This window comes from Phaseolus vulgaris, chromosome 3, assembly GCF_000499845.2.
Source record: "Phaseolus vulgaris cultivar G19833 chromosome 3, P. vulgaris v2.0, whole genome shotgun sequence".
Taxonomy (NCBI): domain Eukaryota; kingdom Viridiplantae; phylum Streptophyta; class Magnoliopsida; order Fabales; family Fabaceae; genus Phaseolus; species Phaseolus vulgaris.
Window position 1 is genome coordinate 879,509 of NC_023757.2, and position 19,016 is coordinate 898,524.

At 32.8% G+C, this 19,016-nt stretch overlaps 2 protein-coding genes across 2 annotated transcripts; both read left to right on the plus strand.

Moving 5' to 3' along the window:
- The first annotated feature begins 191 nt into the window (after window positions 1-191).
- Window positions 192-5,151, plus strand: LOC137806076 (peptidyl-prolyl cis-trans isomerase CYP21-4-like). Its single transcript, XM_068606010.1, has 8 exons — window positions 192-330; window positions 947-1,097; window positions 1,699-1,738; window positions 1,981-2,031; window positions 2,154-2,239; window positions 3,821-3,946; window positions 4,064-4,214; window positions 4,647-5,151. Exons 2-8 carry the CDS (start codon window positions 952-954, stop codon window positions 4,731-4,733), a joined length of 687 nt encoding a protein of 228 aa, XP_068462111.1. The 5' UTR covers window positions 192-330; window positions 947-951; the 3' UTR covers window positions 4,734-5,151.
- Window positions 5,152-7,886: 2,735 nt separating this feature from the next.
- LOC137806077 (protein CHROMATIN REMODELING 19) lies at window positions 7,887-17,097 on the plus strand. The gene is made up of 12 exons (XM_068606011.1): window positions 7,887-8,647; window positions 8,756-8,873; window positions 9,466-9,506; window positions 9,611-9,861; window positions 9,945-10,125; window positions 13,880-14,065; window positions 14,160-14,333; window positions 14,432-14,590; window positions 15,490-15,567; window positions 15,673-15,809; window positions 16,287-16,505; window positions 16,653-17,097. The coding sequence occupies exons 1-12, from the start codon at window positions 8,108-8,110 to the stop codon at window positions 16,810-16,812; spliced, it is 2,244 nt and encodes a 747-aa protein (XP_068462112.1). The 5' UTR covers window positions 7,887-8,107; the 3' UTR covers window positions 16,813-17,097.
- Window positions 17,098-19,016: the final 1,919 nt, after the last annotated feature.

The following is a 19,016-nucleotide window of genomic DNA, read 5'->3' on the forward strand; positions in this document are numbered from 1 at the left end:
TTCAAGAATGGGTTTAATATATAACTTGCATTATTTATTATTATTTATATAGTATTTGTTTAGTTGACAAAGAAAAAGAAAACAGAAAGTTAAAGGGACACAGCAAAACGGTGAGCTTTGTGTTTTCAGTTTCATCAATAAGAGCGCATTTATCTTTCAAATTTGGTTCATGTCTCTTCCTTCAAACTCATTGACGTGCTTCCCTCATCCTTCAATTTCCGCTCTTTACAAATCCAACACAATACCCTTCAATTTGTTTCATTCTCTCTCTCTCACACACACTTTTTCCTGTGATCCACGCAGCTTCAATTTCCTTCCCATTTCATTAAGGTCTTTCTTCTCTCTATTTGCATTTTCATGTTTTGTTTGCATGTTTTCTTCTGACTATACAAGTAGTAGGAGAAGGGTTATGCCACATTTGAGTTCTCATAAATAATGGGTATTGCTTATTTTTCTCTTAGCGTTGAACCATTTTTTGTTTGAGACCAAAACCTTAGCTGTTGCAACTGTCTATGCTTTGGTTGGATGTTAATTTGTGTTTCAGAGGAAGTTTCTTGCAATGGGAATTGGCTGAGACTGGAGGAAAGTTTTTATCCATGTTGAAAGTTTCAAACTTTAAGTCATGGGATTTGGTGGTTTATGCTTTTAACCGTTGAGTTACTCAGTCATCTAATCACAGTTATCTTGTATTGTAATTTTGTTGAGTTTTACAGTAATTACTTTAAAAGTCATACCTATATATGATTTCTGTATAGATTTTTTACACTAACAATGCATAGAAATTAAACTGGTACATGTTTAGAAGTTAATAACACGAATTGGTGATATGATATTGAATAAACTCAGTGATTTCTTTGGTGGTCATGTTGATTTTCATTTGGTTGATGTGTTTTTCAATTGGAAGATTTCGATTTTGAATTGCTGATGACTTGAAATTGATGATTAGGCTATATGGGGAGGATCAAACCTCATGTTCTTCTACAGCAAAGCAAAAGGAAGAAGGGGCCTTCTCGCATAAGTGCCACAACTATTATAGTCTGTACATCGATTATTGTCATGCTAATGTATTTCCTGTTTTATAGACATTGGTTCAACAGGTTAGTAAAAAGGAAGAAAATTCTCGCATAAGTGCCACCACTATTATATTTTATACATTGATTCTTGTCATGCTTATGTGTTTCACTATTTTATAGACATTGGAGAAGGCAGATTTATAGTGCGACAAATGATACACGATACTTGTTTCCTGAATAAAAAATTACTAACGAAATTATACACATGAATACTTGTTCAAATTCAGCTCTAGCTTGTCTGAGATTAGTCTGTATTTCTTCCGCATCATTGTGAGAATTTTTGGGATACTATTACTATTGGTCATTTTTTATTGGTGTAATGATTGAATTGAGCCTTTTGCTTGCTGATGACACTTCAGTTTTTGGCTTTATTGTTCTGTCAATATTTGTTTGTCAACATGTACAAAAGCTTTTCCATTTTTCTCTTACATTTGTTGAGTGATTCAAACTTATTAAAAAATGAATTTAAATGGAACATCCATTTGTAATATGGTTTCTGAGAAGGTGATAATAAAGAAATGGAGATTAACATTAAACAGTACGTGTTTCATTTTCTCATACAAAATGAACTTCAAAAGAGGTTGTCTGTTATCTAATAATTCATTATATTACCTGCTGCATTCAGGACAGGACTTCAACCAGAGAACTACATATCAGTCTCTGAGGTACGCACTTATATTGTAAAGGGTTTCGATAACTTTATATCCATTTTAAATTTATTGGTTCTCTGGTATCTTGTGACGTGTTTCTAAGTTTATAATTCAAACATGTATTTTACTTATCTTTTTCCTTTGAGATAAGGATGCTGGAAAGACAAGGTTTTTCCCTCCTCATCAGTGAATAAATACTGAATATTCCTTAGATCCTTGATTAATCTAATAATTTCTAGTAACTAATTTTGCTGCAGGATGAAAATACACTTGTGGAATCCAAAAAATCTGATCTACCTGGATATGCAGTAAGTTTCCATTCCCCATGCTGCCGTGATCACATTAGCTTGTTTTTTCAAAGTTCTAGGAGCTTGTCAATTGAAATTATTATTAACTTACAAAATGGATACTCATTTCTTCCTTATCATAGGTTGTAATTACCTCTAAAGGTTCTATTATAGTAGAACTTTATAAGGAAAGTGCCCCTGAAGTTGTTGATGAATTCATAGATTTATGGTGAGTACTTGGTTCTCCCCTAATCCTGTCTATATTCCCATAAATTAAAATGATGGCTGATGAATGTTTTGGGGCTTGCTTGGTACGAACTCATTTTTCAGTTTCATTCACTAATTTTTCTTGGTTGTGATTCGGGGAGAGCATTAAAGGAAAAGATGAAGAATTTCATGCTTTATGGTAATTAGATTATTGGAAGTCCAAAATAATTAAGCCTAAAAGACTAAATAGGTGGAGGTAGATTGTTTTAGTTTGATCATATGGATTTCACCGATTTGGAAGGCTTCTCATCTTCTGGGGCATATAGTTTATGCTACAAGCTAGTCTTATAGGGTGTTGGAGTGGCTTCAAAAGTTGGTTGATGAAATTTTCTTGGTCTTGGTAATAAAGGAAGAGGACAATGGTGGTTCACTTCAGTCTACAATTTGACTAAACCTATTAGAGATTTCACATCAACTAGAGATATTGTCAAATTATAGTATATAAATAGGTGTAAACCTCACTTCATTAGTCGGTTTTGTGAGGTCGAGTTAGATTTAAAGTTTTTTTTCTAATATGGTGTCAAAATCTATTCTAGCTAGGTTTCTTGGGTTTATAACGTCACCCACTATTGGACCATCCACAAATATCTAATCTCACGTTCTAGATGTTCAATTCTCAGAATGAGGGGATATATTGGAGATCCCCGTATCCATTGGAAATATAACCAAATTATAGTATATAAGTGTATATAGATCTTATCTTATAAGTCAATTCTATGATAAGATAAGTATCTTATAAGATAATGGAGAAGTTTTTCCATTTTTCTTTCTTATTTTCTTTTGAAGTATTTTAGGAGAAGATTATCCAAATAGACCCAAAGTATACATTATGTTTTCGCAAAAGTAGATAAGTATCTTGTGGATGGGAGTCTTATTGTTGGAGGAGACATTGGTATCGCTACTTGCAATTGAAATTACCTGTTTCTGTACAGCTCTGCTATTCCGACAGACTGTGTTCATTGAAGTTTGTACGGAAGTCCATTCAGGATAATGGACTAATGATTACAAAGTGCCTTTAAAAGAGCAGGAAGTTCAGAGAGCTATCCGGAGTATGGATAACGAAACAGCTCCAGGATCCAATGGTTTTACTGTTCTTTTTTTCAGAACTGTTATATATGAATTCCTCTTTCCTCACTTGAGTGTCTAATATAGAACATTCAAGGTAAGGGATTATTAGTAAGGTCCTTTCTAAGAGGTTGAGTGCTGCTTTTCAAATATTTAACGGAGTGTGGGAGAATATGAAGGAACTGGGAAGTAGTACAAAGCCATGTAACAGGTTTGAAAATAAAGTTGAATGCTATAACCTCGAGCATTGCTAATTAGCTATATTGCTGGATATACAGCATAACATCTGCAGCCTGAAATGAGTATTCTCTATTGAATGAAGAGATTAAATCCTGCAGCTCTATGGGTATATATTAACTTTTATAGGGATCGGTTAGTGTTAGTAGCTTGTTTATTTCAAAGTGGTGTGCTGTATGAAATTCCTTTGAATGTATCATGTTCATGCTTCCAACCAAACTTAAATTTTTTAATTTTCCAGTCAAAAAGGGCACTTCAAGGGGATGCTTTTTCACCAAGTAATTAAGCACTATGTAATTCAGGCAGGTCATAACAAAGGGCCTGGAGCTACTGAAGATTGGAACTTGTTAGGAAAGAAATATGCAAGGTGTTTTTTTTTTGTTTATTTGCAATTTGATGTTTACCATATCATCTCATACCATTGATAATCTACCTGTGAGCTGCATAATTTTTTCTAATACTAAATATTGTGATGATTAACTAGTATGAGACATGAAGCATTCATGCTTGGAACTTCGAAGGGTAATTACTTCAACAAAGGATTTGATCTTTTCATCACAACTGCACCAATACCAGATCTAAGTGAAAAGCTTATCGTGTTTGGCCGAGTCATCAAGGGAGAGGATATTGTTCAGGTGGCTGAATCTGCTTAATTCTCATTATCACGTCTGATATTGTATGCTGAGTTTTTGTTTTTCCTTTTCTATTGTTGCTGGTTATGTCCTTTCCTACTCTTATTGGTTAAGGTGTTTTGCACATCATTTTAAATAATTTTTTCTGTTCAGTTATTAGCTGATTCATCAATTTGCATGTGTATATAAATACTATGATGTATAAGCCATAATGGTTATAGAAGTCAATACCATATTTATCTTGACACATGGATAACTTGGTTAAAGACAGTAACATTAGGTAGGGAATGAAAACATGGCAAGTCATGTGAATATAATTTAATTTATATATGACTTTTGTAGTTTTGATTTGAACACACACACACTCTTTCTTCAAAATCAACACTGGATTTCAGGATTACAGTTAATACTGATAGTTTCACAATCCTATGCCAGGAAATTGAAGAAGTGGATACAGATGAACATTACCAACCAAAAATTTCTATTGGGATACTTGATGTGGCTCTTAAAGAGATAGTGTGAAGGCTCTCTCTGCCTGAATCAGAATCGTAAATATTTTTCTCCTACTTTGTTGATAACATGTTTGGTAAAATCCTCTCTACACTGATGAAGAACCTCAAGGATTTCACTTTAGGTTTGTCAATGAAACTTTTGATCTTTGATGCAGTTTTAGCTACATGTTTCAGCAGGATTTATGTAAGAAGATTGCCACTTGCCAGTTTGGTGATATCACCTCTTATATATATTTTTTGGCATTAAACTTCATTTGTAACCTCAAAGGAGGCACATTGAGATAAAGAAATTATTTTTTTGCCTACCAATGCAGTTCATGTATAGTGTTTCAATTAATCACCATTTTAGGACAAAGTCAGAAATATTGGCTCTGTAATCTATTTTGTAATCATGCTTAATTCATATATTTATTTAGTTATAATAGCAATAAGTGCACAAAGTAAGCTAAGCATTATTTGTAATCAAGACTTTCTCAATGCAATGGTAATGATAGCAAGAAAAAAACAAAGGGTGTAGAAGAGAAAATAAGATAATGAAAATACAGTGAAAATAAAATTAAGTTGAAGAAAAATTGAGTAAAGATTAAAAAGAAATAGAATGAAAAATGTAGTTTCTAGAATTATTTGATATTATTTATTAGTGAAAACAAATGTGATTTCTTAAATATGTCTCCATATTTTTATTATATTAAAATATTTCAATTTTTAAAATATAAAAAATAATAATTTTGTAAAAATAAAAGTTAGGAAAATATACGTTATTTTTTAGTTTAGAGGTTAGGAGGATACTTTTGGATTAAGATATTGTATAGTTATGTTTGTATCATGTCTAATATTAAAATTACTTCAATTGAATAAATGATAAAACAGTATAATTAAAAATCACACAAAAATGCAATTCCAAGAATTTGTATCTTCTCTCTGGTATAGATTTTGTTATTAATATTATTTATTTTGTTTTTATTAATAATATTTTATTATTATTAATTGTGTATTACTATTATTTTTATTTGAAAACTAAAACTATTAAACAATAGAAAAAATTAAGTATAGAATCATTATAATCCATTATTTAATTTACAATTACAAAAAAGAAGTAAGTTAATAAGGTTTTTTGGTGAGTTATATAGAGAGAGACATATAGAATTAAACTATACTAGTAAATTTTAGTAAATATTACCCGAGTTAATAACTTTATATTAAATTATGTTTTTTTTCGAAATTCATTAATACATTATTTTTTTTCCATTTTGTTATTTCTAGATTCTGCTACCAAATTAGTATAACAAACATCACATGACCAAATTAGTATAACAAACATCACATGATTGATGTAATTAGTCTAAATAATTTGAATTATATCATTGTAATTATATAAAAAAGTGTCACAAAAGTCAATCATACTAATAAACACCATTAAATGTCATGCCTAGTACAAGTTATGATTAGCTAAATTAAATCCAAAGTATAAAGTGTGCATGTTTTATTCTTGTTGATATTCATCAAATGGGTTGGAGCAATGACGTAAATAAGAATGGAGAGGAAAAAGAAAAAAAAAGATTCACAAGAAAGAAGTAGGAGAAGTGGAAGAAGATATGAAAAAAAATTGATGGTAAATTATTAGATCATAGAACATATTTTAATTCTCTTGAAATATTTTTTAATCCAAGAGTCACTTATGTGAACAAAATTTATGAGTGTAGAAGTTGTATGAAAAATTTCTAACGAACGTATGTCACTTTCATAAATAATGATGGTTGTAACTACGTCATATGACTTTTAATTAATTCATGCAACACATGTGTCTTTTGGAGATGTAATGATGAGTTTTTTTTTTTTTAATTTTAGGAGTTATCATGTGTCTTTCCCTAATTTTAAGGAACCACCCGCATGTTAGGATTAACTAGGAGTTAATTAAGTGTTAAACATATGATTTGATTAAGTTAACTTAATCCAAGTAGTATTATGTTTGCATATAGGTTTTTTAATGATTCTAAACACCCGAGTCTTGTTGCTCATTCATTTTTCTACCCTCTACCCTCTCTCCTACACTCATTATTCCATTTGAAACACATTATCTTTATTTTGAGTTTTTTTTTTTTTGCTAAAAAATGCTTATATGTTTTGGGTTCCATATGCATACTTCATATAATTTTCACCCCTTACTCATTTACATTTATGTCTTGGGTACATGTGCCTATTCTCATGTTTCAAGGTTCCTATGTCCCTCTTTTTACGCTTTTAATCCCTAAATAAAATTAGTGTTTATATATTTACTTATATTCTACTACAAAAGCTTCTAATTATTCTTATTATCTAATAAAATTTAACTAAAGAAACACCTATGAATACCCAATTGATCCCTTTTACACATGTAATAAGAATATTTTAAATTAAATAACCCTTTTGTATGCTAATGTTAATTAAAAAAGATTTCCTTTTTTTGTATTTTTTTGTTGAAATTAAAAGCAAGTAAAAACATTTTGATAATTCAAATAAAAAGTGTATAATTTTTTTAATTAGTTTCATTTTATTACAAATAACCAAAAGTTGTTTTAGTAAAAAGTAAATTAAATCTCTTTACAACTAAAAGAGATTTTGTTAGGATACTTGGTCATTATTGGATCAATTGTTTATTTCTTTTAATTTACAATATCTTACTTGACCTTTTAGATTGTTTATTTAAACAAAAAAAAAAAAAATTGGTACTAAGATACTTTTTTTTTTCTTCTTCTCATCATTATGCTTTTCCTCCAACAAAACACCCTTAACATTACTCTTCTTTTTCAATTAGTCAATGATACACATATTTCTCATTTACTCTTTAATTTCCTTTCCCAAATTTACTATGCTTCCAATTAATTTTACTCAAGGGATGCATGTGTAATGCCTTTAAAATTTAAAGAAGTGTAATGTAATTTCAAAATGATTATTTTAATGTTTTAAAAATAAAGGAGATGTTTGTGTATATATATAATTTGAAAAAACTTCAAAGGAAATTAATATAATTTACTCTTTATTTTTATTAAAGATCTAGAGTTAAATATTGAACAACCATCCTCAAACAAGTAATTTTCTTGCCTTCTTTTATAATTAATATATATAATAGTTATTTTTTAAAATTTGTGATGATAAAATTTTTCATTTAAAAAAAAACCTAAATAATGATAAAAGAATTGGAAAACTAGTCTTTAGCGTAACAATCCCCGCGCTCGTTCGTCTCTTTGGTAGACCGCGATTTTTCTTCTTCTTACTTCACTCGGATTCTTCATTTCTTCCCTTTTTCTCACATTCCATAACGTTTTCTTCAACTACAAAAGCACCACTCCTTCACTTTCAACTCTCTCTCTCTCCAACTACTACTAGGGCAAACGCACGCACGCAATGAAACCTGAGTTGTACGAAATCTCCGACGACGAATGGGAGAACCACTCCTTCAAACCCTCGCGCGTCCTCAAGCGACCTCGCACTTCGTCTGCTCCATCTCCTCCACCGATCGAGTCCTTCGCCTACACCTCTAAGGTCGACGTTTTAAGCGAAAACGATAGCGATTGCGTCGAAATCGCGCCGAACGACGCCAATTTCCTCGACGACCTCGAGGACGCCGACGTGGACAACGGCGTCGGCGGTTACGCGGCGGCCTCGCGAGGCCGGAGATTCATCATCGACGACGAAGACGAGGACGCGGAAGAGAACGGCGGAGGAGACGGACGCGTGGCGGAGTTGTACGAGGTGGAGTCCAGCGAGGTGGAAGAAGAAGAAGAAGAAGTTGAAGAGTTGAACGAAAACGATGTCGTCGGTAGGGCTTTGCATAAGTGCGCGCGAATCTCTGCGGAGTTGAAGGGCGAACTGTTCGGCTCGTCGGGGACCGCGTGCGAGAGGTATTCGGAGGCGGAGTCTTCGTCAGTGAGGATCGTGACTCAGGTTAAACGGCGATTTGTTTTGTGTTTTTGTTTTGTTTAGGTTGAAACTTGACACTAGAGATTTTATGTTCGTTTGAGGTGAAGTGCATGCTGTTGTTGATGTGTGTAGGAGGATGTGGATGTTGCGTGCGCGTCGGAGGATTCGGATTTTCAGCCATTGCTAAAGCCGTATCAGTTGGTTGGTGTCAACTTTTTGCTTCTGTTGTATCGGAAGGGGATTGGAGGAGGTAATTGTTAGGGTTTTGACGATTTTTTGTTATGTGCTGGGTTTAGGTCATGCGGAGTTGATGTATTTGTTTAGTTTGATTGGTTTCCTTTTTATGAAATTTGAATATTTCTGGTTGTAGTTATGCAATAGGTTTGTTCATTAGTGATTAGGATGTAATTTATTAGGGTTTTTGAAGGGTTTTAGGCTGTGCTGAGTTTAATTTGTGTTCGTGTTGGTTGTAGCTGCCTTATGGACTATGTTGGGTGTTTTCCTTGAGAAAAATGGAAGAGTAGATTAATTGATGGCTCTTTCATTGTGGATTTCTCAATATAGTGACACTTTTATGTTGTGGTCTGGTGTTCTTTACTGTGGAATTGCATATTTGCTTTGTGTTTGGTTTTGTATCTCCTGATTTTGTGTTTATTGAAACAATATAATGTAATGGCGTTATGATTTGCGTTTACTGTTTGGCATAGCTTTTTTTAAAGCTTAGTTGTTTTTCTTTTTGAAATTTGAGTACTTCTGGCTCTAATCATGCAATAAGTCTGTTCATTAGAGTTCACTATGATTGCCTCGAGTTGTGTGTTGATACTTGATTTCACGTGTCACAGCCATATTGGCAGATGAAATGGGTCTTGGCAAAACAATTCAGGTTTGTTATCCTTTTTATTAACAACTTGTTTAACATGTTTCTACTTTTGTTTGTAGTCCTTGACTTTTTCAATTAAGAATCTATCATATGTTATTTCCTTCCAGGCCATCACATATTTAACTTTGTTGAATCGCTTGCACAATGATTCTGGTCCACATCTTATAGTATGTCCTGCTTCTGTTTTGGAAAACTGGGAAAGGGAACTAAAAAGGTGGTGTCCGCACTTTTCTGTTCTGCAATATCATGGTGCTGGACGTGCAGCATACTGCAAGGAGTTGAACTCTCTGTCCAAGGCTGGATTGCCTCCTCCATTTAATGTTCTTCTCGTGTGTTATTCACTTTTTGAACGTCACAGGTTCATTCCAATATTCTTAAGTGCCATTTATATATATTCTCTTCAAATGTTAATTAAATTTTTATAATTTATATTCATGCTAGTGCACAGCAGAAAGATGATCGCAAAATTCTGAAGCGATGGAGATGGAGCTGTGTGTTGATGGATGAGGCACATGCTTTGAAGGACAAAAATAGCTTTAGGTGGAAAAATCTGATGTCTGTTGCACGAAATGCGAACCAACGCTTGATGTTGACTGGGACACCACTTCAAAATGATCTACATGTATGTATCTACATAAGTGAATGTCTTTGCAGCATTGTAGCTGTTTTTGTTGTTGCTGAACAAAAAAAAAACTATTAGTTTTGTGGCACCAGTGGAATAATTTCTTCTCTTAAAAAAGATTCGTATGTTGTGGCTGGACACTATTACAAAGGTAATGTTAGAGCATATTTGAAAACTGTGATCATTGCTGAAGCATAGAACAAGTGCTTACCTTCAACTGATCAATATCTGGCGTGTCACACTACATAACACTCTAAATTTTCCACTGAATGTGACTATAAGCTTCAAAACTGTTCGATGTGTCCTTTGTAATTGGGATTCTCCTTCTTTCATTCTAATTCTATTAACGTAGAATCTGACTCTATTTTGACTGATAAAATGTGTGGATGGGATTAGGCAGAATAAAAGCTGAAGTTGTAAAGTACTTTTAGGGAGAATAGGAAGGGTGTACTGATAGGAACAATTCCTATCTACACTAGGTAGAATGTTTTGTTGACTAAGAAGTAGAAGAAAAATAAAGAAAGAGCAAACACTCCCAACCAAGGTAAAACACCTATGACCCTAAATGACAAGCTGAAACTGAAAATATACCTCTCTTTCCCTTCATCTGAACTGCCAATATAACAGGCTTGCTGTCTGTCTCTCTCTTTCTCCTCTAACAAATTTTCCCTCTCATTTGTTCTGTACAAGTCAGTCCTTACCCTAAATATACCTCTCTTTCCCTTCATCTGAACTGCCAATACAACAGGCGTGCTGTCTGTCTCTCTCTTTCTCCTCTAACAAATTTTCCCTCTCATTTGTTCTGTACAAGTCAGTCCTCACCCTAAATGGAGAAAAAAACTGACATAAGCTGAGCATTGACTTTATCTGGCCTTCTTAATCAGGATCTTATCATAAAGACCCTGTCTTGAGTGTTTTTTTAGTCAGGTGACTAGGCTTATTAAATGTTTTGGGTTTTTGAGAGTGGCTGATACTTGTGAGTTGTAATTACATTTTGCTGATGGCAACTTTTTTCTTTTTGACAGCAAAATGGTAGTCCGTCTATTACATTTCTTTCCTGCAGATTTAGTTGTACTGTATATTTTGTACTGGATTAGTTACGGACTTACAGTGATTCTAATAGGAACTTCAATTTATTTACCGAATCATGGGCAGTAAGTCCTTACAGAAGAGGTTACACTTATAAATCCTTTAAAACAGACGCATAGAAAGAACACAAAACATCAATAGTTTTATCTACCCATGTGAGTTTGATTACGTGAAGTGCACAGTGCCTTTGTGAAAAAACAGTGCCTTTGTGAAAAAACTAATTTCTCAAAGATTCTAACCATGAAATCCTTTTTAATAATCTCCTCCAAAGTCCATTAATCCCTTATGGTCTCCCTTATCTTTTCAAAGGACTAAAGCCCGTGCTGTTTGCCCTCTCCACAATGCTTCCTGTGGTCTACTTTGCCCCGTATCCAACTAGACTTAATTGACTTTTTGTTATCTTCAATAGGATTCAGACCAATATCTCGTTAAATACAATAATTCTGTATTCTATTCTATCCTTTGTGTGACCACACATCCATTTTGACAGATTTCAAATATGTATAAGCGGATCTGTGGTTACTTGTTTCTACTTCCAATTTTTTATTTGTCCAGTTAAAGTTCAGTATTTAGTACCAATGTACCATAGAATATAGCTAGTTATATAACAATATGATAAAACTCTTTTTTGAGCTGGGTTGGTACTTTGTGGTCACAAATAATCTTTAGATACCTTTCTCCATTTTAACTACCTAGCTTTTATTTGTGTTGACATTTTTATTAATTTCCCAATCATTTTGTAATATTGATCCCTAATAATTAAATTTCTTAATGTGACCATCCAATCATTACCTCCCAAGTCATTTTCCTCTTTCCTTGTTAAATTTGCAATTTGTATGTTTTGTCTTAACCCTACTCGTGTAGAAAATCTGTGATTCCCATTTCTTTCTCCAAAGCTCAAGATAGAGTTAATCTCTTTCTTTTATTCCTCAATCAAAACTGTGTCATCTACAAGAAATAAACTTTTTTTTCCTTCAAAGCTCAAATTTAGATATGACTTTGTTCTCTTGTTCAAACGAAACTTTATCATCCACAAAGTTAAAGATTAGAAACAGCATAAATGAAACAAAAATGGAAAATGGTAGTGATAATAGGTGGCTCTGATTCCTCCTTTCCAAAGATGCCAAATTTTTATTCAATCACAAAACATGTGTTTAGGAACTCCTACATTATGGGAAATAACATCCCTTATTTTCAAGAACTTTTTCACAATCCCATTGCAAAATAAGCTAATCCCTAGTATTCTATCAATGTGTTTTCCTTTAATCCTTGTGTTTTTTAATCATCATCTCAAAGTGAATTTGCACCTTGCATCTTCCTTATTTCTTCCCTGCTTTCTGAGATTATCTTATTCTCTTACCCCATGTTATTTGGGGTAGAAACAGAGTAGTTAATAGTGCCTGAGTGGACACCTACTGTGATGGCGGCTGGAATCAGGTGCGACAGAGACACCTGTAGTGATTTTGGAAAAGCTTGCAGCAATGATTCTGGCGCGATTCTGTCGCTGTTTTGGTTTTGAACCTCTTGGTTATGAAATTTAATAACATGTTTTAAGTTTTAGGTTTTTTTCTTTACACACATTATTTGGGATCAAAATAGCAGTTAGCCCACTATAGTGGGTTCGGGAGGTGACTGCTCTGCTATCGTCAATGAACTAATGGTGTGGAAGAAAGTAGGAAGAAAGGGCATATTAAGTGGAAAGTGGAAGGATGGAAGTTATTTATGTGTGAACCATTAGAAAACACTTCTGTCCGAAATTGGAATGAAATGAGAGAGTGATTATCTCTCTTTTTTTGGGTTTAATTTTTGTTTTAAAAGTATACTTTCTTAAATAGTAATTACTTTTATGTTATGATAAAATATCGGATTAAAAATATTACCGTTTTAATTATTATAAAATAATTTTTTTCTACAATTTATTTGTTTAGTTCTACTTTCTTTTCCGCTCATCCAAACAAGTACAGATAAACACCTCTACTTTGCCTCCTATTTCTCTCCTTTCAAACAACCTCTTCTGTATTCTTACTATTTTTTTTGCTATTTCACACTTAATCCAAACAAAGCATTTATGGATATTCCCTGTAGCTTTCATACTGTTCCTTTGTTGTCAGCAGCTCTACTCCCTGCGTGTCTAACACTACTGCTTGCCTAACAGGTTCTTTCATTAACGTGACAATTTTATGAAATAAGAAAATATATACACCAACAAAAGCTGTTGTGTGCTTGTTGATGATTACAGTAGCCAGTAGGATTTAAACTGTGGGTCTTTGTCAAATTGACATCAGATTTGTGTGGTGAATGATGGTTGGGAAACTGTCAATTTCTGGTTTGTTTTCAATCCTTTTGAAAATACATAGCAAACACAATGTAGAATTATAAGTGTCTAATAAGCTTGTGTACCAAGGAGGTCTAGCTTAGTTGATTGAGTAGTGTATGTAAGTTGTTGTAAATATCCTAGTATCTGAGTTGAGCTCCTTTCTAGGATAAGAATACACAGTTACAGTTAAGGCAGAGAAAAGGGAGATACCAAGTCATTTGTATTTTTGAGACAATAATGTACTTAAATCTTGATCAAAATCTCTATGATTTGTCTCAACCTGTTGACTTTGCTGGCATTAATATAAATGTAGTTGCTGAAGCAAGCTTTTCTGTGAATTTGTTGCAGGAGTTATGGTCATTGTTGGAGTTTATGATGCCTGATATTTTTGCTTCTGAAGATGTTGACCTAAAAAAGTTACTAAATGCAGAAGATAGAGATTTAATTGGTCGCATGAAGTCCATCTTAGGGCCATTTATTTTGCGGCGATTGAAATCTGATGTGATGCAACAACTTGTTCCAAAAATACAGCAGGTATGTCTGTCACCTTCGGCGCAAAGTTTTTTGTTTTATTATACTCAATCTTCAACATGTCCTTGTTTCTATTTGCCAACTTTTGTTACTGCAGGTTGAATATGTTATAATGGAAAGGCAGCAGGAATCTGCTTACAAGGATGCCATTGAAGAGTATCGTGCGGTTTCACAAGCTCGGATGGCAAAATGTTCTGAGCTTAATTCAAAAAGTTTACTAGAAGTGCTTCCTCGACGACAGATAAATAACTATTTCGTTCAGTTCCGCAAGGTTCTTGATTTATGTTTTGACTTAAAATGAAGCTATATTTTGTTTGGTTTATACTGCTCTCTTTTATTTGGTAATATATTTCTGTATTCTTATTCTAGATAGCAAATCACCCCTTGTTAATAAGGCGAATCTACAGTGATGAGGATGTCATTCGCTTTGGTAGGAAGCTACATCCAGTAGGTGCTTTTGGTTTTGAATGTACTTTGGACAGAGTTATAGAAGAACTTAAAAATTACAGTGACTTCTCTATTCATCGGGTAAATCTTCTATTCAGAACAATGCATTTACTAACCCTCTCTATGTTCGGATTCCATCAATATGCTAAAGTAGTTTGTGTTACCTCCTCTCTCTGCCCCAATAATGGACAAAAACACATATTTTCCCTACCCCTTTTCTTCACTAGCAAGCTTTTTTTTAAGGTTAATTTTGAAATTTCATTTGCTGCTTCAGAACCTCTTCAAAACATATTGTGAAATTCCCTATCCAAACAAAAGGTAAACCAATTAGCTGAGAATATTCTTTATCTTCATGCTTTAATAAAGCTGTGGTCCTGCTCATGATGTTTCGATAATTGGCAAATAAAACTGGCTTTAACTGTCTAACCCTGCTTGCAATGAATGAAGACCAGCCTGAACCATCTCATTGGGTTAGCTAAATGGACCAATCAGGGTCATCAGGCTATGCTAGAAACTAAAATTTAATAAAATCATTTGGATTACTTTTTAAGTGACTTCTGCTAAATTTTTCTTTCAACCAACATTTTTTTCCCATTCTATGGATGCCCAGTAATTGCATTATACTAGATGGTTTCTAGGTACAAATTACAATGTTTAATTGATTTATGTTTGCTGATCCATTCTATCTATTTAACAATTTGTATGTCAAAGTTTTGTCATAACACCTCTTATGCTCTGTATTATGCATGCTCTCATTCTGGCAAGGTAGAATGTGGTGCTGCCATTTCATTTTTTATTTTTTATTTTTTTTTTCTTTCTCAGAAAAGCTGTTTTCGCCTTTTTCTGCTTAATGCTCCTCCCCTTGCCATTTCATTAATACAAGCTGTTGTAGTGATATTGTAATTATAGAATTTTACTTGATGATTGTTTATTGTGGATAGCATGGCTTAAATTTCAAGCTGTAAATTTTTTATTTGCAGCTTTTACTTCATTATGGTGTCAATGATAAAAAGGGTATCCTTCCGGATAAGCATGTTATGCTTTCTGCAAAATGTCGGGTATGGATTTATGACTCTAAAATTTCTGTAATCGTCAAATATACAGTGGCGGCATAATTATGTGCTGGGTATCCTGAGATTGAGCTACTCCATGGATAAATGTAGGCCTTATCAAAGCTTCTTCCTTCACTAAAGAAGGATGGCCATCGAATCTTAATCTTCAGTCAATGGACCTCAATGCTTGACATATTGGAGTGGTGTTTGGATGTCATTGGATTGACCTATAGACGGCTTGATGGAAGGTAATTTTATTTTTTGACATTTAGACACTTCTTTAAAGTTAAAAAGGTATGGTATCTTTATAGAGGATTATTTTATTCAGTACATTAACAAACAAGGAGTAAGTTAAGTTTTCTATGATAGTAATATGACGAAAGTATTTTAGTGTTTGTGTACATGTGTGCATATTTTTTGTTGTGTTCACCACATCATGCAATAAAACAGGTTGGTAAATTTGTTTAAGGATTGGATGAAAAATTCTTCGTAGATTGGCATTTTAGCTTTACAAAATGTTTCCTTTTTCATGTGCTGATTCTCTGAAGTCACTCATGGCTCCTTTTAATTAATGAATACTGAAAGGTTGAGAAGCGTTCAATTCAGTATTCATCTCTCCTTTAATAAAGTGGACTGTAAAAATGTTACCATTTTCAATATTGGTCAGCAGACACTGTTTTCCCATGCTCCTTAAAATCTTAGAAATCCTACTCTTTGATTGCCAGTACACAGGTAGCGGAGAGGCAAACAATAGTTGATACGTTCAATAACGATACTTCAATATTTGCATGCTTACTTTCCACGAGAGCTGGTGGACAGGGCTTAAACTTAACAGGAGCTGATACAGTTGTAATTCATGACATGGATTTTAACCCACAGATTGATAGGCAAGCTGAAGATCGTTGCCATCGAATCGGTCAAACAAAGCCTGTAACCATATATCGGTATTTACCTATTATTTTCCTCACTCCCATTAACATTCGTAAAAGTGCTAAATCCTGTGTTTTTCTTTTTGTTAAAGTCCAAGCCTTATAATTTGGAACTGTTTGAATGTGTTGGTGACTATTTTCTTTTGACACTTTCCACTGAAGGCTAGTGACGAAGGGAACAGTAGATGAAAATGTGTATGAGATTGCAAAAAGAAAGTTAGTATTAGACGCTGCCGTCCTCGAGTCCATGGAGGAGATTAATGAAGGTGCCATGCCCGAGAAGACCATGGGAGAGATATTGTCTGCTATTTTATTAAGTTAAAATATTGAGCTAAGGAAAACACAGTTTAATTTATCTTTACTCCTTTCCTATAGTTCCGATCTTGAATTAATCTGTTGATCTGCCTGCCCTACAAATTGGTTGAGAATGTGGTAACCAGTATTTTTATGTAAATTAGTCTTTATGTTCACGTGTTGATGACAGTGAATCATTTTTAGTTAGAATCAATAGGAGAATTAGTTTAAAAGTCATGGTAGAGATTAGCAAATTTGTTGAAACATTATTCCGGAAGCCCTAATGAAGAAAGCTCTTACACTGCATTTTAAATTTTTCACGTCTATATTTTTCTTCTGACTGCCACATCCTTTAACCAGTCAGATACAGCTGTAACATATGTGAATAGCAACTTTGATTTATCTTGTTTTTGCTCGAGAAAGATGTATGGTTGACTTTTTCATTTATTGTTAATATTGATTATAAATATACGACGTTTTTCTTTTACTGTTAATTTGTTAAGAACAAATCTTAGATGACGTACATAAAGCAGGTATGAGGATCCCCTTCATTCTGTGTCGAATTCCAAGAGGTTTGTTTCCTTTGAGGCCTTTTACAGCTATCCTTTATCCTTCTAACATCAATGTTACCAATAATTTCTTTTAGCAAAAAAGTTTACACTGTATTTGGGTCTGGTGGAATCTGGATTTCAATAATGTATTTTGGATTCGATTGTATGGTTTTGAATATATAATTCGGAAATGTATTTTGGTATGTATTATCAATTGCATGATTTGTAAATGTATTACAATTCATGAATTTATTTTGGATTGCATAATTTCTAAATGTATTTTAAATTTTTAAAATTGATAGATAAAATTTTGATAGTTAATTAGATACTAATTAATTAGAAAATAATTTATAAATTTAAGAACTATTTTAAATATCAATAATTTTTTAATTTATAAAATAATATATAATTTAATTAATATAATAATTAATTATTTTTATCTTTAAAATTAATTTTTATTTAATGATTTTTTAGTAGTGATTATTCTCATTATATTATTATTATAATTGGATAGATTAGAGTCTTAATGCATGATTTTAGTTTTACTCTTTAGTTTGTCTAAATTTCTAACCAATCATAACAGTTTTTTTTATTAACAATGAATAAAATAAATGAATTAAAAGAGATACTTAGATGTGTTCCTCCAACTCAGAGTTGCCAAGAAATTCTCACCAACTAAGATCCAATCATAACAGCTACTGTCCATCTTTTTTAAAGTGTTAGTTTACCTTTTACAAGAAGCTACTTAACTTAATGGATCTAATGGATTTGTGCATTTCTTAAAGAAAAACACTTTTATGAACAATCCTTTGACAAAAAGCTCGAATTTTGGAATAAGCACTTAGGCTCACCGCAACCTACAAACTGGGCTATTTTTTCACAGAAATAAACGAGTTCATTTTGTTCCTCTTAGATGATAATCATTCAAATTAATCAGAACTAAGAAAAGGTAATTAACCTATTTAATAATTGCTAACGCACTTTCCTAATTTCCGGCACTAGATTCCAAGACCCTCCACAAACAAAAAGCTACGAATTTGTAAGATTATATAACTAATAAAACAAATCGTTATCAAACTCTTCTCTTTATTACTTGTTGGGTAATTAAGCATGCATGCTTCATTTTTTGTTCTACACGTTTCGTCTTTTTCTAACAAGTCAGTACCCTCATGAACAAATAGTTTAAATCTGCCAAGAATTTCCAAAGCCCTTTTTTCCATAAGCATAATTGCATAAACATGAATCACGTTTAAGAAGATACATACATGATAAGTTGAAGTTATGTTAAAAAACGTACATAATTTTACATTGTCTTTGCTATTATCATACACACAAGTTAACATAACATTGTTGAAGGAGTCTTTATGCTAAACAGTGCTCAAAACACTATTTTTTTTGTTAGATATTTCATCTTAATTAGAGATAAAAATATTTTATAATATATAAATGAATGCAAACTTCACCTTATGATTCATTAGGTTTAAAATTCACTTCTTAATATAGTATCAAACCCATTTAAAGCCTATCATAGCAAGAGTTTGTTGAACTTACCAGACTACCTACTATCGATCCGTTATCAAACCATCTATAATATATAGTTTCACGAGTTAAAAGGATTCGGCGTGAGTGACTGTATAATATATAATATCACACACAAGTTAGAAAGTCTCAGCGTGGATGT

Bases quoted from the DNA above. Each gene is read 5' to 3' on its own strand.
- LOC137806077 (XM_068606011.1), top strand. From the start codon at position 8,108: ATGAAACCTGAGTTGTACGAAATCTCCGACGACGAATGGGAGAACCAC. The intron at 15,568-15,672 runs GTATGGATTTAT...GGATAAATGTAG, and splicing joins TGCTTTCTGCAAAATGTCGG to GCCTTATCAAAGCTTCTTCC. The intron at 15,810-16,286 runs GTAATTTTATTT...TTTGATTGCCAG, and splicing joins TATAGACGGCTTGATGGAAG to TACACAGGTAGCGGAGAGGC.
- LOC137806076 (XM_068606010.1), top strand. From the start codon at position 952: ATGGGGAGGATCAAACCTCATGTTCTTCTACAGCAAAGCAAAAGGAAG. The intron at 2,032-2,153 runs GTAAGTTTCCAT...TCCTTATCATAG, and splicing joins CTGATCTACCTGGATATGCA to GTTGTAATTACCTCTAAAGG. The intron at 4,215-4,646 runs GTGGCTGAATCT...ATCCTATGCCAG, and splicing joins AGGGAGAGGATATTGTTCAG to GAAATTGAAGAAGTGGATAC.